A 27,849-nucleotide genomic window follows, 5' to 3' on the forward strand; every position below is an offset into this window, starting at 1 on the left:
CACTCACTACGTTTAAGAACCTATTTCAGACAAAAACCCACCAGTAGAATTAAGATGGCATTCAAACGCTGACCAGATAAGATAAGTGAGTGAACCCAAATATGATGAACTTGATGCGGCTAGAATGTAAGACGAGACAAGTTTTCAAGGAAAATGAGGATCCAACACATGATTAACAACAAATAAAATTCATTTTAATCGTAGTTCCTTCCAGTTTGCCAATGAACCGCACACTAGGGAGATAAAATGTGAGTTTTTAGAACCAGATGTATAAAACGCTAACGTACACACGAAGTTCGAATCCAATGTAGATGGAGAGAGGGTGGACGCGTGCTACTAGCTGACTATACGGCTTACGACCAAGTAGGCCATGGATTCAATAGTAGCATAAAGTAGAAATGATGGAAATTTTTAACAAGCAGGAACTAGTTTGGAACCATCTAGAAGTGGCTTTTTATTTGGTTTATCATTCAAACCCTGCTGCAGAGACTATACTGTAATACCTATGTTGTTTTAATGCACCTTCCAAATAGGGGGCAATCTAAAAATACAAGTCTGGTGACATGAGTGCCCTCTCCCGTGCCTGTTGATTGCCATTCCTCCCCTTCTTAAATACTGTACTTTCCCTCTCAATCTTCTCCTCTTTAATAAATATGTCTGAATTGAATCAACCGGGCTCTTCTGAGAACGCTGGGAGCAGGGGAGTGGAGACCGGTGGGTCCCGCCCTGCAATACCTGCTTGACGCCCTGGAAAAGAGGTTGGGATCAACGCAGTTTAAGTGGTGGGTCATGACCTCAGGAGCCGTTAGTAGCTTCGGAGAATTCGCAAGTGCTTTAAGGTCTTAGCAATAAGGTTCTAAAATCATAGGCGCTTCAGAGGTAATTTAATCACACAATATTCAAACAGGGGTGGGGATGAGTTCACCCTCAACGTCGGAATTCAAATTCAATTCAAAATATTAGCATTTAATTTTTGTCATAGGCATGCAGTGTTTTTGCTTTAGTTTTAAGGTCAAAAGAATACATTTGTCATTATTTTTGACACCAAGGCTTGGCTAATAATAGTTCGTTTTTTATGCTTTTTTATGCCAATCTATTGTGTTAGTGGCGCGCCTTATTTGGTTGTCTTTGTTAGTTTAGGTATGGCTTCGTTCCTGTGCGAATTCGACCATATTGTATGCTCATGATGCTTTGGTAGCGTATTCGCCAAGCCCTTATGAACTGTCTTTAGGAATCAGTGAAATCTCGAACTATTTTGTTGTTCTATGTTAGTTCTGCTATAATTCGTTTTGCAGTCATGCCTATCCGCAAACGAAAACCCTTTGAACCGGGACGATGTCTTGGTCCTGTTTTCTCTGAGCGACTGTGCAAATTGGAGGCGATCAAGCAGCAACTTCTGGAATTGGACAATCGCCTCAAAATGGAAATGCTCGTCTTACGTGAACTTTCTGGTAATCCAGTCAATGTGAATGAGAAACTCGACGGTTTTGTTGCCAAAATGTCCAAATCGCTGATGTCGGAAGTTGTGAGTTTTCTGAGACCGTGAAAGTTCCTAGAGATACTTCTATCTTTTGATTGCTTGCTTTTTGGACTTTTATGCAGACAGAAATTTGCATCCTGTTGTTAGACTTTAGGCCATGACCCCTTTCTTGCTTTGGTTTGAATTTGGCAGTCAATTTTTATCTACGTATTACTTTTAGTGGTTTTCTAGTAGTATTTGTGGATGTTCTATTTTTTTCAGTTATCTAGTAGTATTGCACAAAACACTCTAACACCGCGTGTGCAGTCATCTCCTGATGTCCCAGATCACTCGACTGAGGAGCAGAATAAAATTTTCCCGACGAGGATTTTTCTATTGCCAAAGAATCCCTCAGCTCCGCCTTCTACTTCTGCTACTCCTCCGCTACCACTATTACAGCAACAGCAGCAGCAGCAGCAGCAGCAGCAGCAGCAAGGGCAGCAATCTCAAGGGGTAGTCGTCACTACAAAGGGGAAGGGGGATGTCATTCCTGTTGTCGTTGACATCTCAAACCAACCCCTTCCTCCCACACTAGGTCTGCATGGTTCTCTCGAATCCAATGCATTCCTCTCCTACGCTGCTGACTTGCTGGCCCTTCCTACTCACACTTCAGCTTCCAAACCTCCTCATCCAGATAGAAGGTTCTCTTCATCAAAAGGAAATTTCACTTGCGAACTTTTAGTCACCCCTTCCACCAGTGTGGATCTTGATGTCAGATAGTCCAGAACAAATATATCCTTTTTTATAGTATCTATGTGTTTTGCATCCGGAACGGATTGTCATGCACAGTTCAGTGGTTTTTCCAAAGTTGGTAACTTCGGTTTTTTTTAACGTTTTATCATCCCTAGGGGTGGCAATTCAGTTCGTCAATCTTTACATCCGCTGACCGCTTCGACCTTGAAGTTGGTTAGCTGAGCTACGTTGGTCTAATTGTAGTTTTTTTTCTCTTTAGTCTCTGTTTGCATTTCGAGGAGCGGTTCGTACAACGAGATCGCGGTTCACAGAACCTTCCAGTGAAACCTCTGTTTCTCATCGCACTGCCTCTGGGGATCGAGCTTCTTCAACTTCCGACAGCGATGTTCCAGCCTCGGAAGATTATTCAAGCCCTAAAAGGATCGTGCCGCAGCCTAAAGTATTTGCACTGCATTCGTACGCGACTTGCGTCTGTCTATTGATAATTACCCTCACGGTGATTTCCTTGCTTTTTTGGCCTTCGACCCCACTGGATTTGGAGGCCGAAGTAGAGATTCAGATGAGGCAATTGATGAAGACATTTCCCAACCAGAGTACCCGTCTCTGGGCCACTGTAAAGGGTGCTCTTCTTTCACAGCCAAGGTTTTGACTAAGTTTTACTTGAATTTGATCAGTAGCACAAATTTAGGCAACAGTACCTTTTTTCACTTTCTCCAGGTTACCCAATAAATGGTGGGGTGAAGCTGAGGAGAAGGAGTCACCCACTGTTCTACTTTTCGCTCCTACGGCACCCAGTGACAGTTTCCAGTGTTTCTTGGAGCGATTTGGCAGAGCTTTGGCAAATTTAGACCCTCGTTGGTCTTGCGTCAAGATCAACCCTTTTGATTCCTCATCCACCACTCTACCCAATGTTGTAAGCCACTGATCTTATCTTGTCATTTTGTGTGAAAGCGAATATTGTTTTGCGATAGTTTCCGATTTGATTCGCCACTTATGTTTGGAGTATGGTGCCTGAGGTATGTTTGAAGGTAGCAAAATGCATAAAATTTTGGAAGTAACGGTGTTATGAATGAATTTTTATGGCTGTTGAAGAAGTATCTTTGGTCCCATCTTCGAAGAAGGCGCGAGGATAGCGGAAATAACGGTTGCTACGACCCCCACACTTCGGATTTAGGCCCCTCTCAGCAGTGTCACACGTGACTTAGCCAGAAGTAATGAATACTCGGTTCATATGCGATCATTGACAAGTTGTAAGTAACCTGCAGTTTCATGGTAACCTCTCATGCGTCACTGTGTGCTCCCAAAGGCAGTCACCCCAACGGGTGATCCCATCTTGGGTCATCTCATGGTCCCAACGGGCTTTCCTCCTTACAAGACCTTACAGAAGTAGCTTTGTGGGAAAGCATGTGTGGATCTCACAGTGAAGCACCACAGGATGACAACTCTTCTCGTGGCTTTTCCTTCCCCAGCGCCCGATAATGCAGCCGAAGCTGTCTGATCTGCTCTTTCCAGAGTTTAGTGCTCGAGGTATGTCATTTCCTGTCTGCAAGAGGCCTGCTGTTGCGGATTTGGAACTGCTACACAATCCTTATTTTCGAACTCTAACTGACGGCTTGCCAGACTGAGCATCAGCTACCACGTTCGGGCCTAACACTCAATGGTGTGCTTCTGGTGCAAACTTCCACACGAAGGTGACAAGGTAGCTCCAAAAGAATGTGGTATCATGAAGTGTCAGCATCAGACCATCAGAAGAAGTTCGATCAGTAGCAGAAACTACTTGGTGAAACGTGGTCTGGATATCCTCTGCAACGGTGTAGTAGTGTTCTCACAATCTCAAGAGCACTCCATATAGACTTTTAACGAGGTTCGATCCAGTAAAGGAGTTAGGGTTCAATGAACTCTGACTGCACGCCTCAGGACAGCCGAAGTCAACCCTTTAGTAGTGCGATGTGAAGGTTGTCATGTGTTCCACCCAGCCTAGCTGTGCTCTCTTTTAGACAAATATCACTCAACCTTTAGATACACTTACATCCATATGATTCACCAACTTCAAGACGTTTTTTTTTCAAGCTTATTGACCCCCGCACTGCCTGACCACATCTATATTGGTGAGCAGAGTAACGGGATCTTCGAGGTCAGTGGTACGTCATAATGGCCACCAATCGGGTACATTGAAGCATTTATGCGATACGAAACTTTCCTCACTTCTTCGGACACCTCCTTCTTGGTAGATTCCATTTTGACGGATTAAAGTTTGGAAAAACCATTTAGGCTTGTCTGTAGTTTACTTGTTTCGCCATCTTTCATCCTTTGGTACTTTGAGGCTACTGGAACCAGAACCACGCATTTTAACGGATCATTCACTGTGAGAACTACTTGGGCCACAGCGTCATTCAATCACGCAGTGAACTTTCTGGATGCCGGTTTCGATTAAAACACGAACCTTGTGGTCCTCCACGTGCAGCAGTGGCACCTTCACCGAGTGGGTTCATTGATGAAAGTTTGATTGCGGGCGTCTCGCTGGCTTCAGCCTCGGTTGGATATTGATTGGTCAGGCTTCATCCATCAGAATGACTTCCTCACAGTTCGACAACATAAAGTTAGCTTGGTTTGTGGGTTTATCACTGAGTGGATTATCAATCCTCTGAAGCCTCAATTTTACTACCAACGAACCATCGATCCAAGCGGGCGTCGTCAGCTACTTCGTCGAATAGACCACGGATGCGGATGCGTAGAAAGGTGCCTTCCTGCTGCGATGCTATCAGAGGGCTTTGTGAGTTCAGTATTGCACCTTGAACGGTTCAACTGATGCAGCAGCTAATGGTGCGGCTCATTGCAGCTTTAGATTCGGCAGGGTCGATGTGGACTGCAATCCTCTACGCCATGGTGGGAATTTTGACGTATGTATCAGCCGGACCACTTTTATGCCCTTGTACTCGTCCGGGGCGGCAAAACCCTAGAAAGTGCGCAATCGTGTTTACGTCGACGTAGTAGATGACTTTCACAAGACTGGTTTGTTCAATGGTGCTGGCCAGCTGCAGCATCAACTCTGTCGCCGCTGAAGCGTCCACCTTCATTGAACGTTGACTCACACTCTGGTTTTGTTATGAAAGAACCTCCAAACTACTTACTTTCCATTTGAAGTGATAGCCCCTGAACACTCGCACTCAGTCTTGGTAGCTGAGCCGCTTCAGTGTGACCAGACGACTTGATGATTGGCTCATCCGTCTATTCTATGGTACCAGAATTCGATGCTCAGGGAGGTATTTGACGCTATTCTCCCTCCCAAGCTGAAATATGGTAATCCAACAAGCAGAAATAATCTTCTGCGGTGGCAAAATGATTTATGGTTTTGCGGTGGAATTTGTGCAAGCGAATAGTTCCGGAGTATCTCCAATGTCTTGTGCGCCCTGGGTGATCTTGGAGCTTCGGCTGTCCAGGCGTAGATTGTGGAACCCTTTAAGGGTATCTCATTGAGGGAAAAAAAGCTGGGTGCTACAGGAGGCAGCGAGTCGATATTACTTTGGACAGCATCCAGTTGGTCAGACAGCCGTTGTGCGGGTGGGTGGACGAATTATATCTCTACGTGTAATTAGCTTCGTGTGCTTCCAATTCGTGAATTTCCTTTAACATCGCAGCCTTCACAAATGTATTCGGTGTCAAAATGTCAGCTACTAGCTGAATCAACCCAAAATAAATTTTAAGTACTGCCAGAGATTGACATCTGTCTTTGCCTCTACTGCTCATGAAGTAGAGCTCGAGTTTGGAGTCATCGGTTTTGGCTATATCCTCCGACATTTAGAGTTTAATAGCCTTTTACAATTGCCACCTCATTTTTCTGTGTCACTTGGTCCATTTCTATGTGTAAGGGTTCTTTGTCCTCTAGAGCTCGACTTCTTATATCGATATGGTACTATTTAAGTAAGAAATACATTACTTATTGTTTGTGTGTTGATGTGTTGACTGTGTAATTCCTAGCCCTAGTCAAGTTTAGAGATTATTTAAGTCATCGCACTTATTAGCGTTGCTTGTCGTTGGGAGCTTTTCCCTTCACGCAACATAAAATTCCATCAGAAAGTAGGGTTTTTTATACAAATGAGTTGTTTTACGTACCTAGCTTAACTCACCACACATTTTTATTTTAAATCATTCATTATTAACTGATTTGAAGAGATTGTCACAAAAAAAGCACATCACTTGAGACGACGTAGTTTGCTACCTATTACCGAACTCAGCAGCACCGCGTGTTTCTTTATGGGTTTAGCTGAAGCGCAAATTGTATGATCAACTGACTGAGGCGTATGGACGGCGCAAACGTTGTCTCCGCGTCGTGGATATCGATCGACTGCCGAGCGAGGCGGTGTTGGTGTTGCACGGCTCCAGTGATCCGATCAGCTCGCCTTTTCGAAACGCTTTCCTCGTACTCAATATCGAGCGCCCCCCTATGCTTCAACCTGGGTACGAAACTGTGGTAATCTGTTTTTGCTGTATCATTTGAAGTTCTGGCTGATGCATAGTATTTTCTCCTCCCAAAGAACGACACACCGAGATATAGAAACCCACCTGCGCCGCTACTTGCACTCCCTGTGGGACACTGAACTGGGACTTGACGAAGTGTATGCCCTGATCTCCCGTTTGACCCGTCAAATTGGCGTTTTTGACGTCTGATACACCTCCCTCCCTTCTCTCTACTTCGATCAACGACGAATTTATGATGTCTTCTTACCGTGCTTTATTGGTTGGATTAAAACGGATTTTTTTTACTTTAAGAAAGCTCCAAGAGTACACTAGGTGGCTCTGACTTCTTGCATCGTTGATCAATTTGGTCGGTTTTGTTAAATACTCTTGGTTCACTGTAGCATCTTCCCGACGAAGTCCGTCCAAGTTATCGATATCATCCTTAAAGGCCGCTGGGAGACATCCACACTTCACGCCAAACGGAGGGTAAATGAATACTTTGGGATTTTGGGCTTACGTCCAAATTTAGACTTTCGCCTCGTCTACGCGTCAATTTGTCCGTTCATCCGGGCAATGTGATGAGTCACACGCACCATAGCGATGATGTTCTGACTCAAGTGGTCGTTAATTTGCATAGATTTCAACGCTAATCACACCAGCATACACATATTTTGCTTCTCTACTCCCAATACTCATGAAATGCTATTCCCTAAGACACTAAAGGTCTTACAATAGGCTTTCTATTCAAATCATCGCATTTACTACTTTCGGGGAGGTCAGAGGAGAGAACGTCAAGATTGACTTCTGCGGCCAACTTTAAAAGATCAGAGAAAAATGAATTAAAAAATAATGTTAAGGAAATAAATATCGACAAAGACCGATATGGGCCAAATGGACTTGTTGCCCAGTCACTGCTCTTTATCCCCATTTTCATTGGACAGGATCAAAAGCTAATTTGGGATTTGGTTTCTTCAACATGATTCATCTAACAAAAACTGTTAGAAGTGCTAAGAGGAACAGCTGTCGGGCGAGTTAAAGTAGCCTAAAGTTTGATTTGTACATGCCAGCCAGGTGCTGCTAGGATCCCCATCTTTGGGTCTATCTCACTTCGGCCTTAGTCCCTCACGCCTCCAGCCAATCAGCACAGCCCACGCACCGGTGCAGGCCTCCCATTGGTTGGCCAGCGCCGCGTGCCTTTACGTGCATAGCCTAATATCGGCTAATGTCGACGTCCCTTGAATGCGCGACAAAACCAACCGAGCGCGGTGAACATTCGTTGTTCGAGCCCAAGCTGGTGACTGCGTCACTGTGTAATCGCCCAACCCGCTAAAATAGGTAGCAATCGGTTTAAGTAGGGGGAAAGAGGAGAGGAGTTCATGTGTTTTTCCGTTCCCGGCTTCATATTTCTGTAGCAGAAAGCAGGATGAGTCCAGGCCTTGCAGACACTGGTTAGCTGAGGTCAGACAGACGTTTAAAGTTTTTGGGGCACCAAGCTGTGATCCCGTCAAAAATGATTTTTTGTAGGCGATGGTACTGAAAATCGTCTGAGGCATGATTTCTCAAGTCGGAGGGATGTGGTTACTTTCTATGTCGAAGCTCCGAAACGCAAAGTAGTCAGCTTATAGCTGCAGCTTTTTTCACAATGGGTCAAAAATTAATCTAGAAACTCACTCAGTGTATACAACGTCAGGGATTTCTAGAACTGAATCCTTTAATATTCCCGATGAATTAAAGATACGCGGAGCCTACGGAAGAAAGACTAACCGATTCCTAATTCCCTATGCCCAAATAATTCCGCTCATTCGACGGAACCGCAAAAGCAGCAGCCTGAGTGGCATCGCATCTGCCGCTGCAAGCAGGAGAGAAGCTATGAATCAAACTGTCATTTATTGCAGTTAACAGTTGCCAAGGCCATTGTTATTTGACAAAGGGGGAAACGTGTTTGTTTGGCCTGCTGAACTTGGTCGCCCAGACCAGTCACACCCACACACACCCGACCAACCAGAGGGCGCGGAGATTGAAAGATCCCATGCGCACCCATGGATTGCCTACCGATTGGTTTGCACAACTGCGCAAATCACTAACCCCAATCGATATGGTGGACAGGGTTTCTTGGACTAACGCTCTCCCCGGACACGAATTCTCCCTGTCAAGTAGACTGAATAGCTTCCCACACGTTTTCCCGTGGTCGCTTCAAATAGCATAGCGTAGGATCGCATAGCCAAGTTTAAGTTCGGTGATTCTGGGTGAAGTGCAATATCATCCATCAATTTGGGTTGAATAGCTGTTGCCACTTAGATTACCACGACGTCCTGTCAAACTGTCAGGGGATGTAACAAAGTCCAACATGCGAGGTTGAAACAAGATCAACCTGCGCATTACTCTATGAGTCCCCTGCCACGACGAAGTGTCGTCTGGCATTTACGCCGTTGAGCTATAATTGATTAATAGTTCTCGATTTTCAAGGACCACTGATTGCCAGTGACCAACTTAAAGGACTTAGCTTGAGAGGTTGACGCATAACCCGAGCTAACCCCAATCCCAAGCGTAATGGAGGGCACATTCTTAGCCCATTTATTAACCAAGAAGTGATTGTTTTACGACCAATCGAAATCGTCCACTTTTAAACCCAACCGCCCCAGTCACGTAACTTACTGTCCACTGTAAGCCAAATATAGGGAACCAGTATACTAACTCTTTTCAATTCCTTATTTGTTGATCTGGGCTCTTGACGTTTCAACACCAATTTTGCCTTTTGCCGCCTCAAGCGCCAACACTAAGCGTGTAAGTTTATGATTCCCACGCAGGCTAAAGGAGAAGGGGGGAAATAATTCCAGCACCTGACGAAGAGCAGTAACTGGGCTCCTGTTTTATTCCGTTTCACAAAACTTTAAAGTGGACAATAATTAGCCTCCTTGAGTTTTGCTATGTTTGGAAGATGATGCGGAACAAAAAAAACTCGGAGAATGCAGACATCTTCAAATAATGAGTCGCCATCTAACCCCATCGTACATCGATGGACGAGCCCGTCCACAAACAAAAAACCATGAACGAGGACTGTGCCCTACAAAGGCGGCCGCGGAGCGATGGAGATCAGTTCAACTATAGTAACGTCAAACAAGTGAATACCGACAAGCGGGGTCAGATAAACTCTTTCAAACTCACAAGTGAAAGACGCTAGAAGAGTACCGATAAGTCGTTTTGGGCACGTCAAATACAATGACGACCTCCAGACAGTGGTCGAGGCCGATTCTAATACCCAGTCAAATCAGGCTCGTGTTTTAGTAGACTGTCACCCAAAACAAAGAACCTTGTAGACAAGGTCAATAAGCATAACGGAAGTTCACGAAACAAGGAAAATATGAACTCTTAAACTGACCTCTCTGATTACCAATGCTGCATAGCCGTGAAAATGCCAATGCAGATTACCACACATAAAGACGATTGAGCCAAACATTTGATAACCGTGAATAATCTACATGCACATAACTTAGTATGATAACAAGTGATAAAAAATCCACAGGATTAGGAAGCAATCAGTAATGGAATTAGGAACAGCTTTTTTCGAGCATGCTAATTTGAATTCTCAACAAATCTTCCGAAAAAAAGTAGAACAACTTACTTCCAAAAAGGATTTACTCTTAACAAACAAATGCAGGCAAAAGCAGAAACTAAAGAAATTGCTGATTTAAAAAAGACAGAACCACTGCACTTTCATTGGCTGAGCGAGAATTTATTTCAAGGGGTTAGAAACAATGTTTGCTTTTCTTAATTGCAAGAACCAGGAAGCGAATCCATGAAGTTTTCCCTTGTCAAATCGGATTTTTCGTTCAACTGGAGGTAGCTTTTAAATCCGGTGAGTTGAGATTTCAACGCATCAACAGAAGATGCGTACAACATTCGCTCGCGGACACTTGCATTATCAGGAATCCTAGAAACAAAGTCCCAACATGTCCGACGACAAACCATGAGATAAAAAGTAAATGCGATTTATTGCTGTCAGACTCAAAATCAAGGACTGCGTAGCGCGCACTTTTTTCAAGATTCTCCAACTCTGTCTTAAATTGATCAAAAGTGCAATCTATGGAGACATTAAGAAGAATACAAAAAGCCTACTTCTGTCACCAATTTGATCAATGACAATTTCCTTCTGGTCCTCAATTTTGTACAAAATATAGCGACAAGTTTTCTTCAGTTTGAGTTCATTATATTTAGCCAGGCAGTCGTCTGAGCACTTCACGCCGGAAGTCTAACGAAAACACAATCAAAGCAAAGCGGGCACCTACCATTTTCTATAGGTATTCGAAATTGTGTGTCGTAAACGGCTGCAAGATATTTGGTAAAACGAAACACCGAAATACCAATTTTTAAACTCGAATGTTAAATTCTCCAGGCTTTTACAGTAATTTTTTAATCAAACAATAAAAAATCCTTTAGATGCCTTGCGATATATACAAGGTGAACCCCTTAACATCTATTAATAAAGGTGCCTTAAGTCACGGAATTAACAACTCTATATTGTTTTCTTCAGGTTAGATGTCTTTTTACTAACAAATTTTTCCTACTGACCATGAAATTCGAGCAAATACTAACCTCAACTCTCCGCCTTCCATGACCTTCTACTTACGTCAATGACCATCGAAAAACGAAATATTTTTCTTTCTGGATTGTGTTGTCCTGACCCTACCAACATTGTGTACGCCTAAATCTCCTTTGAATTTCGTATGAGCCGCATCAGTGTGGACGATAATGCAGGCCTAACTTACAGGAAAACCATCTGGCTATATGTTTGCCTGGAAAGCTATACCGCTAAATCGAAGTCCATCCCACTAGGATTCAAGGGCTTCAGACCTTTGGAACAGGAAAATCAAGTTGAGGGGTGGATTTCTTATTTAAGGAATGTGACAAAGTTCGCTGACCATAAAGTTTTATAGGTGATCAAAATTTGTTTCTGTCTCTAGGGTAAGTGACCTTGGCTTAGTTTGGACTGACCTCTTATCGCCTTAGAACCATCTTTTAACAAACTTTATGGCACTGGTATAATTTATTATAATTATGAACTGTCAATTTTTTCCCACCTTTGTTTGGAAGAGCATCAGCATTTGCGGTCTCGCCTGATGTGGACGGGAACATTTCTCGCTCTCTACCTCACCAATATCCTCGCATATCATACTGTCAAAATGAGGCCTTGTCATGGCTTGGAGTGCCTGTCAATCACGTAAACATTGCTGTGTGTAGCCACGTTTTTGAGCTGCGCCCATGCGTACAGTGTATGGATACAAACGATCAGAGTAAGCACAGCGCCTAGACGTTTTTTTTATGTAGTCCAAGCGCTTAACTAGCTCACTTTTAACTTCGCAATTAGCGCCTTTAAAAAGAGAAGGCGCTCATATTCCGCTTCCTTGGGACACACTTCGAGAGTGCAGTTAAGCACTGCGCCTTGGTTACTGCTAGTCTGCGCTTGAAACTAGAATGACCTTCTGTCAGTTAAGGAGGTCTGACGGACTGAGTCACACGTCCTCTTGATGGGTTTTATGTGCCAGGCAATCCCTTTTCGGCTTCCAATTACACAGCATTCTACTAACAATCCATTTGGGTTGCAAATAAGATATCCCTATTTATAACGCACCATGCATTGCTTCGATAGAACCGATGAAAAGAGAGCACCCAATTCCGAAGTAGTAGGTACTAAGTCGCCACTCGTTGTAGTGCAGGCTATGAGATCTAGCAATAGTTAGGCCAACCTTAGTCTAATACCAGGATCGGCGAAATTGAAGACGTGAACGAAGTCACTTGTAATTGAACCTTAATATGGTCAGAGGATTTCGAAGAGATTCACTTCGCTTTGACGTGACGGTTCTATTTACACCACTTTACCGCGTAAGGAAGCCTCTGCTCCATCCAATCTCCTCCTCTGTGAGTCATCCAAATTGCTACTCGCCTCGACGCTTCACTCAAATCTGCCGAACTACGAATACGTCATTATTCGTGACACTGCTTACTAAACCTGACAACTGACTCTGCCTCGGTACCAAAACGGACCAACACGAAGCGGCGAACTCCAGCAGACACCAAGCTCTCATCGCAAATTTGCATTTTGGGGAAGCAATTCTCAATTCAACCCTCACGACACCTACCACTCATTTGTTGGATAAAGACCCCAACCTTGGCTACAAAACCCGATCCCGGTGATATCTGCAAAGCCAAGAGTCTCACTATAGGCCAGACAATAGAGTGATAACCGATATCGTAAGAACGCAACGCTAGACCATAGTAAGTGCATACACAAGAGAACGACCCCCACAGTACAACCGCTTGATAGTCTGTGAAGAACCACCTTACTGCACACACAGGAGAACGATGAGCGATAAGAGCACTCCAATGTGTGACTCCAGTAGCCGGTGAATGCCAATTGGCTGCCGAACACACACTGCATCGCACAACGCCATGCGCACCGAACGCGAAAGCATCACAGGACCACAAACCTAAGATTTTTCCTAGCAAGAGCAGTTGAATAATAATATTAGAACACCCAATAAAACAAATAAAGGAGAATAAATAGAATGAGAAGCAGTGAAAACAAAACAAGCTTGTATTAAAGCTAGACGGGTATAAAATTATAGAGTCGCGAAAACAAACTGTTTCACTTTCGCAGGCACAGAGAAAGATTACTTTGAAGAGTTAGGAATGAGGGGTTATTCCCTTATTTGCGATAGCCTGGAATGGATTCCATGAAGAAATTCACATTTAAATCAGCCTTTTCATTAACTTGAACAAAACTCTTAAACCCAGTGAGTTGTGACTTCAAGGCGTCAGTAGAAGACGCGTACAGCATACGTTCGCGAACAGAGGCAGTATCGGGAATCCTAGAGCAACTCCAACAAGGGTTAAAAGACATACCATGAGACAAGTAGTAGATCCGACTTATTGTTATCTGGCTCAAAGTCAAGAACTGCATAACGTGCGCACTTTTCGAGGCTCTCAAGCTCAGCCTTGAAATCATCGAATGTGCAACCTGCAGCAACACTAGGGGATATATCTAAAAGGCATACGTCTCTCTCCTATTTTATCGACGATGATTTCCTTCTGTTCTTCGATTTTATACAAAATATACCGACAATTCTTCTTTAATTTGAGTTCATTGTACTTAGCCAGACATTCGTCGGAGCACCTTACACCAGAAGCCTAGAGGAAGTAAATGAGCCAAGCCCCACTAACCATCCTCCACAGGCGTCTGAAGCTGCGTATAATAGATGCGCAGAACCAAAGCACTTAAACAAAAGGCATTTGAATGCAAATTAAGAATGGCAACTTGTAAAAGTATTAGGCAATAAAGTCGTTATATCAATAAGCATATTAAATACGTTCATTGAGTGCCACCGCACCTTACATTTTTCGGCAAATTTACACCTGGTACATTTAGATCATTAGTAAATGAGAAATCGAGTAGCAAAGCTTATAGCCATCCCTTTATCACGAAAGTGCCTTGGTCTCTTAATCTAACAAAAAAAATTAAAATTATTTACTGAGTTTTTTAAGTGGACAAAATACTTTGTTTTCAAGTGAAATCAAGTAACTTATAAAATGTGTGATGAATAATTTTTGGTTATACCTAAATTTTCCGAAATTTTTGCCACATCTAACAAAGCTTCTAATGCACAAACTTTCTTCAGAACTAGCTTATATTCTGTTTAAAAAGTCTATTTAGACTTATTTGTATCCTGAAATAACGTTCATGCAACATGATGGGCCGGATGTTAATGCAAGTCTTGGACTAATAGCATCGTTATTCAAAGTATAAAGCAAAAATATTGATTTTGCAGCCACAATAGATTAAAACATTGGCGTAGGTGGCAACATACATGGCCATGGAACTACGCCTCCATGCGGAGGTACAAACTGCATAGGCAAAACTGGCGCAGGCAAGGTACGTATTAAGCAAACGGGTAATTGTTGTGTAACGCAGTAGTGGTTTATCCCTTGGTATTGGTGAGGCGCCACTTTTGTACCTCGCTGGGTGGGCTGGCCTTCGGGTCATTCCAGTGGTCCAGACACTTTTGTGTTGAATATACATTCTGCCCGAGTATTGTGTCTTCTTTCGTCTTCAGGGAAGTCTCGGGACGCTACATCTATCTCTTGTAATTTTTTTTGAATTTTACAGCTCTGGCATCAAGGCAATCCTCAGTAGTAATTTTGTACTCCGAGGTAGTCTACGACATGTATCGGCTCGCACACACGGAGAAGCCCAAAATTAGTGTAGAAACGGATCTCTCCCCTCCCCCCCCCTCGAAGCTTTAACACTGTCTAAATTCTCCACACTGGTAAATCCTGAATTGAGGAAGCCAGGGTCAAATCGGCACACAATACTTCCGACTTCTGCCTTTTGAATCCTCTGTCCCGAGATACGTGTTTCGCACTCAGCTTTGGGCATCCGCGTAATACCAGAGAAGTCAGTCACCTAAGCACATCCCCCCACCCCTCGATGCAATAACAAGGAATGGGTGAAAAATAGTTTATTAACCTTAAGGTAGACTCAATAATATGTATATATAATGCATGAGGATGCAAGCAGAATACGTGTGAAAAGTAGACATGATGCGAGGTTCCTCGCCTTTAAAATCCACAGATTTCTTCTCTCGTCAACGTCTCCTCTTCATCAGTTCTCCAAGAGTTAATTAATCCGTCAAAGACAAGAATGCGAGAAAAAAACATCTTCATCGAATTTACTCCATTATCCAGATGCAAAACGCGTATGGGCGCGTAGGAAGGAGGGAAAGGAGCAGGTCTGACGCGGGTGGATGAAAGGGGAAGTTATGGACGCTTCGTGTTTGACACAGCACAAACAACACGGACGAAACAGAGTAAGGTTGGGTGGATAGGGGTGGAGCGGAGCGGAGGCGAGAGTATGAATCGGAGAAAGACTGGCGCGATGGATTAAATAAAATAGCGTCTCTACGGATCAGTACAGAACAGGGCAATGTGGTGTGGTAGAATCAGAAAAATACATGTGCGGCGAGTGTCTATCGATTGGGTGATTCAGTGGGTGAGTGAATTCAAGTATCTCTATTGGTCTTGCTTGCTGTGTGCTGAAGTGACATGAGACTTCATGTGAGCATTCCTGCTCTTCACTTTGGCAAAGCAGCGGCCACACTTACGACAGGGGAACCCCTCCACACTCCCCTCCCTCGCCGCCTCCACCACTGTCACTACCGCCGTCGTCGTCTCTAGCTCATGCGCCGTAGGAGCACCATGTTCTTCAAACTCACGAATCTAAAAATTACGAAGGCACATCGTTACCACGTTCTCATCATTCGACAGCGCAGTTAGTACGAAACCATTCGGTTCTACTCACGACAGGAGGTGGGAGGTCGATGTGTTTCCTGCGCAAATTGTACGACACCGAGGACGCAACACCCCCCTCAACACCCAAGGCGGGGGGCACTTCAAGGCCAAATGGCGCTCGATGGAAAGGGTTTTCCAGATCAGTAAGGTCACAGATCTGGTTGATGGGTGGATGAGCCGCCTCTTCGGGTACAGGTCGCTCGCTGCGTGTTGGAACACTCTTGCGATGCACCCGACCTCGGTAGCTAGTAATGTAGAACCGCATTACAACAAGTGATGGATACTAATCTGACTAGTAAAAGAAACCCACCGATTGACCTCATGAGGTGTGTTCATTCGTTTCCAGACGTAGTAGAATTCGACGCAAGCTTTCACCGATTTATTCATTCCATAGGCTCGGAGCTCGGCTGAAACTTGTTGAAAGTCCTTGTCGTGACGACGAAGACTAGTCTGAAATTTCTCAATCTCTTCTGTAGTCCAGTACTCCGTTTCTGAAAATAAAAAAGGGGTGAATAATCAATATTTCCGGAAACTGACCCACCGGAGTAGACCCGATCAAATATGGTGAAGGACTCGTGCAGCAGGGCACGCAGCGTCATCTCGAAATCGCCCTGGAATTTGCAAAGCAAATGGAAGGTGTACTCCATGTTGAGACCGCAGTTCCTAACCACTGGGGAACGTGCCAAATTCATAAGGTTGGCCACTAAACAAGCGAATAAAGCATTCGAGTTATTCAAAACATGAACACACAAGTAGACTGTGAGTAGTAAGGCTCACAAGATTCCCTCGTTTTAAGATCATTTTCATCGATATTCTTTGGATTCCAGACAAGAATATCGTATACACGAGTATCATCATGGTAAGCACCGACAACATCAACGAATTCTGGCACCTCCGCCTGATAGGCAGTTCCAACGTTGATTTTCCTACAAGTTAAATAAACTTGCTGCTCAAAACGAAATGTAGAGATGAATTCTCAGCCGTGAAAGTGAGAACGCACGGTTCAAAGTTACTGGGCACACCGATGTCTTCAACAATGTCGTCCTCAGATTCGTCCGCATCTTCCTCATCTTCGTCCACGCGGGGACGCACCGGTGAGGCTTCGGAACAACAACAACAAGAGGATGATGAGGAAGAGTGGGGGAGGTTATTAGTGGCATTTGCGTTGATGGCAGCAATAGTGGTAGCGGTGCCAGTTCGGTGTGGTGAATGAGTACTCGCCTCCTCCGTATTAGGCGTGTCTTTCCTTCCGCCCGCCACGCCACCACTAGCCTCCGCCACAGACAACATTGAGGTGAGTTCATCATCCTCGTCCCCGAAAAAGAGCGGTTTTGAAGCCCGGCACCCTTCCTCTTCTGCCAATTCTGGTGTCATTGCACGCATGGCAACTGTTGGTGGAGCCCCATCGTCAACGACAACACTACTACTCAAGGTCTAAAGGGAAATAAGGTAAAGAATAAATTATTAACACTATGTTCCAGCTCATTTATCCATATTCCCATGATTTTTTACGGCTTCATGGTTGACTTGAGATACCATATTAAGCATTTCAGACTTCTTCTTTGCATAAAACTCACCCTGGAGGAAATGTCGAACAAGTTTTTGACAAAAGCTGGCGCTGATTTCGGCGGACCAGGTGGAGAGATGTGAACTGCTACCGAGGCAGCAAAAACAGAGGTCTTGTGGACTCTGGCGGCAGTCGTTGCACAAGAAGAGGTACCGACAGCTCCAGTGGTAGTAGAAACACGAAGTTGGGAAGTAGCTGTGCGCGGCAGGCGTTTGAAGCGAGCGATCGATGAGAAGAGGCCCGAGCCGCGACGATTGGGCGAGAGCATCGGAGGTGGAGTGTATGGTGGCGGTTCTAGCAGAGTCCCCAATCCTGCTGCTCCCATCAATGCCGTACTGGCTTCGCCGCCACCTAAACCATCACTGGGGCCATTCACAGTCCACAAACGCGGTGAACGAAGTCGAGATGGATTTATTCGGTGGGTAAACTGCAGTAATGAAGAACATGTGCAAGAATGCAGAAAAGGAACCCTAGTTTAACGAGGATCAAGGCTCTAACCGAAGGAATGACAATGGGAGCCGGTTTCCGCTTGACCTTCTTTAACACCGAGGCTGATGATGATGATGCAGACAGTGGTGGAGTTTGTGGGAGTGGAAGGGTAGGAAGAGGAGGGGGTAAAAGTGGTGGTGGCTGAGGATTTCTAAAAACATTGCCTTCTTCCGATGCACTTGCCATTTGTGCAGACTTGTGCATCGGGACGCAGCCCAATTCAAAACACTGCTTCTGTGTTTGATGTGAAGATTGCGGTGATGGTGGTGGCGGTGGAAGAAGCTGGGGAATCGGAGTAACCGGACGTCGAATGTCCTTCGTCGCCTCCTGAGATGCTAGCAGAGGATCCAGTTCATCGGGGAAGAAAACCCGTTCTTGACTAGGCATCAGGGGCACCGAATAAGCCGCCTGAGTCGAAGTGGAGCTGTAGGAGTAAGCACGTGGTTGACCGTCGTGCGCGTTGTGCTGCGGTGTCATCGGGTGGCGCATTACCAATCTAAAAAAGACTGCTCAATTACTCCAAGGCGACATTTCTAAGATATTTGTCATTCCCGTTTAGCCAGAACTTTGCAGGGATTGAGTCTCATGGCAGTGCCATTGAATCACGCTCACATACTCCACACTCTAGTTTTCCTGCTTTTCCGCGTGGCTAGAGCAAAGCCGCTCTGAGACCGGCACACCGTATAACGACCTTAGGGATAACTTCGGGAAAAGGGCTACTCATGATGTCATGGGAAAATGTTGGCAAATTACTGATTACTAATGCATGAATATAGGGAAATTAATTTCTTACTCATCATAACCGGGGTAAGCACAGAGTGCTCTAGATCGTTGCCCGTACAAAGACGGCTGATGTTGCTGTTGCTGTTCTTGCAGCACAAACTGATTTGAGCCGATACCATGGGATAATGAGGACACAGGAGTCGACACAGAAGCCTCCTGTTTATTCTCTTCTCGCAGCGATATGTAGAGACCGGAGGGCAATGCCTCGTGATAAGTCGGCACCCCTTGTGATAGTGTAGGTGGTGGTGGTGGAGGTGAAAATGGACCCATCGGGGCAATCGATGAGGGCGGGGAGAGCATCAACTCAACAGAAGCCGGGGCCTGGGAAATCCACTTATCTAGTTAACAAAACGAGAGCAATTGAACTTCCTTTCTAATTGACAATTTAAAAGGCATTCTACTTAAATCCAGCCAAGTAAAAACTCACTTGTTTCTTCAAAGGATGTAGACTTTGGTGGACAAGGGCAAAGAAATTGTTGCTGCTGCGGTTGTGGTTGCGGCTGCATTGGAGGTGAAGCAGTAGACACAGAGGCTAGAAGAGCATCGGTGGGAGGAAAGGTGAAGGCTGAAGAGGCTGAGGAGGAAGCGCCGAACCCCCCCGAAGCCGGGGTTATAGGTGAGTAGTGCGGTTGGGGCGCACCCGAAGTTGACGTGCCGCTGTCGCCACGTTGATGATAAGGGGAGGAAGAGGCTCCGGGGAAGAAAACCGACTGCTCCGCACCAAGCATAGTGAGTGAGGAGTCGGGATAGTCACCACCACCACTGCTGTTACTACCGCTATGATGCTGGAATTGCTGTAGCGCCATACGGGAAATGTACCTACCTAAAAGAAAAAAAATTGGTTAAATCATGGACCAACACGCCTCCGTTTCTGGCAATTATTTATTCAGATTCACTTTGATCACGGAGAACGGTTGGGGCAGAATCTAACAGTTGAAGGTTGTTGAAGATAGGATCCATTTCCTTACGTCCACGCAACGACTGTGGGGGCGGTGGTGGTGGGGGTGGTGGTAGTTGAGTCGGTTGATGTGCAATCCAGGCGTGTTCGTGAGCCGCTGGGTCTGCTCGAAACTTATGTGGTGACGAGGGCCCACTAAAAGTAGTGGATGAAGGATGCTTGCGAAATCCAGAACCTCGATGCACAGCCGTTGAAGGAACAGCATCGGACTCGTTGAAATGCAGTTCTGAGTGTTTACGCGGAAGATCCGTCCTTGCTGGATTGTAGACTCCCTATAAAAACATAATTAACCTATTTGCAATAATTTTGTAAAATAAACAAATTAGATAATACAGACGACAGATCAGTTTACCGAGGAAGGTTGACTGAGACTTTGAGTTGGCTGCTGCTGATTGGCGGTAGAGGCGTATTGAGACCAAGGGCGCACCGATCGAGAGGATGTTGCAGCAGTGGCGGAGACACAGGGCACCACCGTGGTACCGACAGTAGCTGTAGTAGTGGGCGTGGAAGGCCAATTAAATAGACTTGCTGAACTTTCTGATTTGGCTTCGGGAAGATCACGAAGCAACATAAGAGACTCGTTTAACTAAAAAAAGCGGAGGGCAAAGGATCAAGAGTTATGGAAGTGAAAGGGGGAGAAGTGTACACTTTCGAAAGCGATTCTAGAAAATTGAATTAGAGTTACTTCTGTAAATCCACTGATGTGCCATGCTATTCGATCTTGGAGTCATTTCAGCTAAAGGAACCAAAAAAAGCAATAACAGATCCTCATACATTATTACACCTAAATCAATGGTATTATTTGCTGTAAGGTAGCGTTCCCAAAACAATGTCAAGCCGAGAGACAAAAGAGGTGATGCGTTTCTTTATTCTCCACCTTCACTAACCGTCGATTGTGATGCAACTAATAGTAAGAAATGGTGATGACAATAATGCATATTCTTGTACTGGTACGTGACACCAATCAGCAGTCACCCACCACGTCTCCTCAAAACGTCTCTTCGGGCACGAGTTGTTGCTGGTGCTGCCTCCACGCTCCCTATCTACGTTCCCGCTTACGTTCCATCAAAATCAAACCTCCGCGATCTCACTTCTTCCTTCATTCCATTCTTTAATGCGGAGGCATCGTCGAACTCATCACGAATCCATTAGCCACACCCCCAGTCAACTCAAAGTGTTCTTGGACATGACACCTCTCAGTCCTAGGGCGTACATACGTTTGGAATGAAGTTTTGGATGTCTCCAGAAAGTAGCCTTGAACGCAAAGCCGATCTTCTAAGTGCATTCTAGTGGACAAGATTCCTTTATCATCTTAACTATTCCTCGTTGTTTTTCAAACTCCAACTACAAACGACCTCAAAATCCAAAATTCTCGAATATTTCAAACTGAATAAACTCTCATCCAAGCGTTGACATTTTTATCTTATGGTTGCACCAACTAGCCCATCGCCCTAATCACACAGAACAGGATACAGAGGAAGGATGTAACCGAGATTTGATTGGGCAGCGTTAATTGACACCTCGGAATTTGAGAGCGTAGGGAAGGGAAGGAGTGGAGCAAGAGACAGATCTGTGGCAAGGAGGGGAGAGGTGAACGGGGGAGGTCTATTTAGACGGTACGTAGACTGCAATTCCCATCGGAGAGGCGACAAAAGTATTCCCTTTTCCTTCCCTCATGCCACTTGGTGGCATCCCAGTAGTCTCACCAGTTTTGGCAGTCTCAAAAGACTCTAGGATGGCTTTTCGAGCAACAAACATCTACTTATCTTGTTGGAAGGGTTTGAAAATCAAATATTTTCTCCACTAATCAGGTGAATTGAACAATGATGGCTGGATAAAGTAGAATCAGCAGATGAGTAAAGTGGAGTTCAAAAAAAGATATGCCAATAATTTAGAATAAACCATTACATTAAGTTCTTATTAAATGCAAGTGGGCAAAAAGGATAGTCAAACTGAAAGGTGGAGTCCTGAGGTAAATTATGAGTGCCTTATGAAGTCAATTTTGACATTTATGATGGATTAAAAACGGAAACTATAGCACATATTACAGTGGATGTAGAAGAATTGAAAAAGGGGCGATTCTTTTATTGTATCAATGGAAAAGGAGGTAGTTTTCTTTAAAAAAGGACATCAGGACGGCAATACTGATAAGGAGATTTAACCCCAACTTCTCAATATTCTCAGCATTTTGAGGAAGTAAATGACCCAGTCGCCAATAGTAAACAAAATGGTTTAAATCTGACCCTTATCACCAAGGTTAGAAGGAGAGGTATCATCAAATCGGCTGCGAATTTAGATTTTTGACCAATCAGAGGGTGAAAGGGATTCTCTTCATTGGGAGGATAGAGAGAGGGGGGAATAAAGAAAAGGCCTCAATGACATTTGTGTTTAATCTTTATGACTCCCGAGGGAGTTGCCACCGCGACAATGGAGTCAATAAGTCATAGGATTTATCAATATTCCCCAACTAAATAGGTTCACCCCGTGGACGCACTGCGGAGGGTGTAAAGGGGTCTGGCAGTTGGGTTAGTAGAGGGTGGGTTTCAACAGCTGTCATTTCTCGACAGAGATGAAGCGCGGAAGTATCGTCCACACACACAGAAGTGATCAATCAGAAATGAGTACGGATGAAATAGACATGGGTCTGATGACTTGGGTACATCTCACCGAGGCATGATCAAGAGATGTGGCCCACTAGTAGCATACAAAATCGTTTCAGGCACTGTGCGGATGATAAAATGAATACACCCTCTACGAAAGATGCTCCGTTTTTGCTGCTATCAAGTTTACACTCGGTTTCATCTATTTGCTTCAACTGCAATCTCGAAAAGGCCTGAGAAGCCTATCAATCCCGAATTCTGCCTTTTTACACTGTCCACTATCAAGGCATCAAACAGTTCTAGTCCTGTGAAATACTCCATCTCAAGGCCTCCTACGTGAAGTTAGAAGCCATTTCTAGAAAAGAAGAGATATTTAATTCCGTTGATTGACAGTTTCGTCAGAAGTGTTTTTCCAATTTCACGCGATAATATGTTAATGTATTGTAATACTTTGATTGGCTGTTCAACTCTTCATTTCGGCTTCGCGGGCACTTAAGGCTCCGTCTTTGTACCTCCACTGGGTGGAATGGCCTCTGGGCCACATCAGTAGCCCTCCAGCCCTTCCAGACGATGGCAACATATATTGGCCCGTTATTATGACTTCCTTCGTACTCAAGAATGAATTGGAGCACTATATCGGTGGCCCCGGAATGCAAACCCGATCCTAAAGGACAGCTGCCCTAACTTCCACTTTTGAATGCTAACCCTCGACGTGGCGGAAGAAGGACATCTGCTGCAGATAGAATGCGTGACGATCCATAACAGAAGGGTCGAAAACGGCGTCTAACTTCAGTATCTACCCCAGTCTCGTGTTCTAAAGGGATGTTGTTAACAACTGAGCCGACGCCAACCGTCAACCATCTAGAAAAGTCCATTACGAAGCTCTCCATGGTACCTATATGAAGATGTGACCACGCAATACCTCCTTCACCTCTCTACTAGCTGAACAGAAGCCAGACAGATATGGGGCTAGGAAGCACCGAATTGAGAACAAAGTGGCAAGAGAAAAGAGACACAAAGCCTCATCCCCGCAAAATTATTTCAAACCCCGTCCCTTATTCAATGACTCTGCTTTTAGGCCAGTGTTCATACGATTAGCGATGGACATATGTGATAGCCAAAGTATTCCCCTTCCCTCAATACAGTTCCCAAGCAGGACGAAACTCCGGATCCAGTGGAAGTGTCAAGAGGGACCAGTGACGTTGCGGTCAAATATATGCCCAGTTGCACGTAAATTTGATGACTAACGCGGTTCTTACATCACTAAGTGAGTTGTAATGATCGATGTGGGAGACTGACTAAGACGATCACTGGGGACGGAGATGAGGGCTTTGTATTGCTTTTAGTACTCGTTTAACTCTTCATCCTGGTTTTGTGGGCACTTAAAGCCTCCGGACCATGCCAGTAACCACCAACCTTCCTGTACGCCGCCAATACACTTTCTGTCCTAGAATTATGTCTTCTTCCTGCTTCAGGAATGATTAGGGACGCTACGGCATCTATTTGCTTAGTCTAGGTTTAATCTATATGGAATTGGAACCTATTCTGCCATCCACCATGTTTCCTTACCCTTCTATTTTCTTGCAAATAATCGCAACTCATACGATAACGTCGAAAAAATAACAAATAACTCCGTTTCAGATACCATTTACTCAATAAACTTTTCATTCCAATGATTATGTCAGTGAACCATTCAACAAGGTGTCCGAGCTACCAGAAGGCTGTAAGCACTGGTCTTTTGGTTTCTAGCAACGCATTGCCGACTTCTTCAAGACCAAGTTTACAACCATATAATGATGTAATACATTTACCTACTTGGTCGGTGATGAATTGATGCGGAATCAGGATCTATACGGTTATCTAACGCGTTTCTTACCTTCACAACTCACTAAACAGTTGCAAATTTGATGACAACTTTGAAGAACCTTGAGATAACCCAACTTACGACTCTAAGGCCAGCTTAATCTCAAAAGTTGGATGGACGGAGTAAAGGCAACAGCTCGATGTTTTGAGGGTTACTTGCACAAATAACCTTGAAATAAACAGGGTCCAAGATCAGACACTTTGACCCACAGGAAGGTTCATAAAAGCCACTTTTAGCGAATGTTCGATGGCCTCCACTTTGCTAACTTTTGTTCAAGGGTCGTATTTTCGGGACCCATTTAAAGGTTCAGTATAATTCCTTACCATAGAGCTTCATTCCAAACGTATGTACGCCCTAGGACTGAGAGGTGTCATGTCCAAGAACACTTTGAGTTGACTGGGGGTGTGGCTAATGGATTCGTGATAAGTTCGACGATGCCTCTGCATTAAAGAATGGAATGAAGGAAGAAGTGAGATCGCGGAGGTTTGATTTTGATGGAACGTAAGCGGGAACGTAGATAGGGAGCGTGGAGGCAGCACCAGCAACAACTCGTGCCCGAAGAGACGTTTTGAGGAGACGTGGTGGGTGACTGCTGATTGGTGTCACGTACCAGTACAAAATATGCATCAGTGTCATCATCATGCCTTACCTCCACCACCTATTAAATCCTTCACAGCCGACACCTGCCCACTCAAAAGATGAAACGTCAAGAGACAAACTAACCAGTCAAAGGTAGTAACAATATTGCCTCCTTACAACGGGCAGATGAAAAAAAACCAAATTAACAGACTGAGAAAATAAACAAATAAGAACAATCGGATGATTTATGCACAAGATCTATGAACACCAATTACCTTTTCTTATTCTGAATCAGAGAAGGTAAGACTGAGAGGAAGAGAGATAAAAGGAGTCATTTTGGTCTCCAAGACGGGTTTACAACCCCCCTCGCCCCCTAGAACAATACCAAGTCCAATCTTATTCAGTGCATCGAACGTGGAGCAGTAAAGAGAGCATCTACCATGTACGGCTGACTTTGAAGAGTCACACAACGGAAGAATTGCTGGAGGTGTGACGCCTTTTGGAAACCACTTCATTTTCGTGATCGAGAATAGAACTAGATAATGTTTGAATGAATCAAAATATTCCCTAAAAACACTTATGTTTCACGAATGGAGGGCGAGAGGAGTGAAAACAGGTTGCAACTATGCGATGCTAGTTAATCCAATTTCTCTAATCAAATGATCTTCAAATTAAGCAAATGTCAACGAGAAAGACGATAAGCGTTCAGGATGCACTTTCTGCATAAAATACACCGCCCAGCCTTCAGCATTTCTTCCCAAATGAATACATCCTCAATGCAACAGTTTGCTTGTCATTAGAAATGAAATTTGGTTAAATAGCCTTTTCAACCTTTGAAATTTGGGTTACACGAAGCTCTAAATAACGTGAATAACTACTCTTTAAGGTACTAATGGATTCGCTTCCAGGCGCGGAGGCCCTATAACCCCTTCAGTGTTAAAACTGAAATGAAAATCGATGCACCGGTACGTACCGATCGACCACTAACTCCCAACGGCAATTGCTGTGCTTGTTGCTGCTCCTGCTGATGCTTCTTTAACTTAGCTGCAGTCGCTGAGGCAGCAAGGGGTGTCGATGATGGGGAAGGTGGTTGCGGTGGCTGTGGCGGTTGGGCCTTAGCAGAGGCAGTAACACCAGGTGCGTGATTCAGTCCATACCCCCCATGGAGACGCATGTGTCCATTCAACGCGGATTGGTTCTTGAAGCGCCGCGGACAGAGGCTGCAAGCGACTACTCTTGGCTCCTCCAGTGGCAGAGCCATTAGAACCGCCTTGAGGCGCTCCGAAATTGCGGGACTGACGCGTCCGCTGGCTCCACTACCACCGCCATCACTGCCTCCGCCATTGGAGCCAGCGACGGCGGAGAGCCATGGCGAGTTTCTGCCGTTGGTGACTTGAGGGAAGATAGAGAAAAAAAGTCAGAAGGTGCCAATGCAGTCGGTGAGCGTTATAATGTGCTGCACAAAATTGTGATTCAAATTCGGGATTATTTGCGTGAGTTTCTCGGTTATCCTGAATCAGGGTCTCCACACTGGTAGTACAGAGCCATCTATCCATACCAATCTCATTCTACCAGACTGACAGCTTCTATGCATGCTGATAGAAAGACTATATTTAGATTCCCAGAATCGATGAGGTGTTCAAAGACAAGTATGGATGAACATTGGTGAGAGCGTTGAACAGCACAACAAAGTGCTGTAGAAGACACACGCTACAGATAGCTGAAGGGATGCTAGAAGAGTGTCAGCCTTATAGGGAATCACCCTACAGTGAGTAGACAGGAACAAGACTAGAGTTAGACAAACAAGACCATTTCACCAGTAAATGACAACAGCAAACTACGAAGATGAATTGAACAATCAATACCCTTCCAGGTTACAAAAAGCTAGGAACAACCAAGATGGACAGGTTGACAGCAATGAACTACCGTCGAAGAGGACGGAAGGAATGAATACAAAACTCGGCTTCGTGAGGCCAACTTATGCTATATGAGACACGCTCGCCATGGGAGGTTGCCGCATGATTGTTAGAGTTTCAATTAAAAGAGTCTGTTTTTTACTACTAACGAAGGATCAGAGTGTGATGTGCTACATTGGGTTGGAACAAAGGAGCTTGCGTAGCGCAGCAGTCTGAGACGATAAAAAGGGGTGGGCACATTATGACTCACTGCTTTTATTGCCTTTTGACAAGAGCGAACGTTCCAAGGGAGACCGAGATAGGAGAACAGGTGCAACCTAGTGAGACTAGACGCAACCTCCGATCTCTACAACCGACTCTTACGTTTTATCACTCCAGATAAAACAAAGTGCAACTTTTTATCACGTTGACTGATTTAGGAAGAGTTCATCAGTATTCTCATCACCTCATAAACCCTATTCCTAGTTTATCCATTAATAGGATGTAAATAACGCTGTAGATAGTGGGAACCCCAGGAGCAGGCGGAGGTGCCTTCCTAGCCAATAACCAAAGCTACTAGTTCAAAATCCAAACAACAACTCTGCTCGTGACATTATGATTGACATTAAAATACTTGAAGCACTCTTAATTGTACTACTGAACAATTGCCACCGGATCTACGACGGATCAAGTCAGCGCGACCAATGACTACAGTGAGACGGGAGGGATAATAGCGGCTAGGTTCTTCATAGGTGGGTGATGAGACAGCAGTAGACGAGTGGCCTTCTTATCAGTGAAGAGAGGCTAGATGGCTGCGAATATAGGAGTGGCATGAACGAAACCAACTTCCCCCTGTTGATAGGATGGGCGAGTCGCGAAGTTATAAATTCGATGACAACGATGCTTCAAGTTGCGGCTAACATATATGCATCCGATTGGATTGAAACCAACCGTGTGAGAGAAACAAAGATGTATGTTTTCACAAAAGGATATTCTAACACAAGCCCCAACCAAAAAACTAGTGCCGAAAAGCAGTCGGTCACTTTAAAGCCTTAAATCTCTACGTGGACAGAGGGACCCACCTACTTCGACGGGCATTAGG

At 44.6% G+C, this 27,849-nt stretch overlaps 3 protein-coding genes across 3 annotated transcripts in view; 1 reads left to right on the forward strand and 2 right to left on the reverse strand. All coding sequences in view use genetic code 11, as the record gives it.

Annotated features, from left to right (window-relative positions):
- Positions 1-653: 653 nt before the first annotated feature.
- EGR_03924 (hypothetical protein) lies at positions 654-7,909 on the forward strand (the record flags this gene model as incomplete). The annotated part of the gene is made up of 12 exons (XM_024493173.1): positions 654-714; positions 1,296-1,525; positions 1,742-2,230; positions 2,472-2,854; positions 2,930-3,125; positions 3,682-3,739; positions 4,210-4,346; positions 4,743-4,985; positions 6,477-6,670; positions 6,748-6,828; positions 7,072-7,156; positions 7,805-7,909. 12 exons carry the CDS (start codon positions 654-656, stop codon positions 7,907-7,909), a joined length of 2,262 nt encoding a protein of 753 aa, XP_024352445.1.
- Positions 7,910-9,734: 1,825 nt separating this feature from the next.
- On the reverse strand, positions 9,735-11,363 carry EGR_03925 (Cofilin/actin-depolymerizing factor; the record flags this gene model as incomplete). Its single annotated transcript, XM_024493174.1, has 5 exons — positions 9,735-9,772; positions 10,453-10,601; positions 10,637-10,751; positions 10,787-10,919; positions 11,298-11,363. The coding sequence occupies 5 exons, from the start codon at positions 11,361-11,363 to the stop codon at positions 9,735-9,737; spliced, it is 501 nt and encodes a 166-aa protein (XP_024352446.1).
- Positions 11,364-13,373: 2,010 nt separating this feature from the next.
- EGR_03926 (Actin-depolymerizing factor 2) overlaps positions 13,374-27,849 on the reverse strand; it is a gene marked incomplete at both ends in the record, with an annotated part of 29,984 nt that continues 15,508 nt past the window's right edge. Inside the window, 17 exons of the mRNA XM_024493175.1 lie at positions 13,374-13,536; positions 13,571-13,685; positions 13,723-13,855; positions 13,889-13,941; positions 15,826-15,940; positions 16,023-16,257; positions 16,323-16,503; positions 16,554-16,715; positions 16,790-16,938; positions 17,013-17,446; positions 17,590-18,006; positions 18,078-18,564; positions 18,862-19,189; positions 19,279-19,674; positions 19,748-20,081; positions 20,162-20,395; positions 25,826-26,244. Coding sequence (XP_024352447.1) covers positions 13,374-13,536; positions 13,571-13,685; positions 13,723-13,855; positions 13,889-13,941; positions 15,826-15,940; positions 16,023-16,257; positions 16,323-16,503; positions 16,554-16,715; positions 16,790-16,938; positions 17,013-17,446; positions 17,590-18,006; positions 18,078-18,564; positions 18,862-19,189; positions 19,279-19,674; positions 19,748-20,081; positions 20,162-20,395; positions 25,826-26,244 — 4,355 coding nt within the window. The remainder of the gene's footprint in view (positions 13,537-13,570; positions 13,686-13,722; positions 13,856-13,888; positions 13,942-15,825; positions 15,941-16,022; positions 16,258-16,322; positions 16,504-16,553; positions 16,716-16,789; positions 16,939-17,012; positions 17,447-17,589; positions 18,007-18,077; positions 18,565-18,861; positions 19,190-19,278; positions 19,675-19,747; positions 20,082-20,161; positions 20,396-25,825; positions 26,245-27,849) is intronic.

This window comes from Echinococcus granulosus, assembly GCF_000524195.1.
Source record: "Echinococcus granulosus chromosome Unknown EG_S00022, whole genome shotgun sequence".
In the NCBI taxonomy this organism is placed as follows: domain Eukaryota; kingdom Metazoa; phylum Platyhelminthes; class Cestoda; order Cyclophyllidea; family Taeniidae; genus Echinococcus; species Echinococcus granulosus.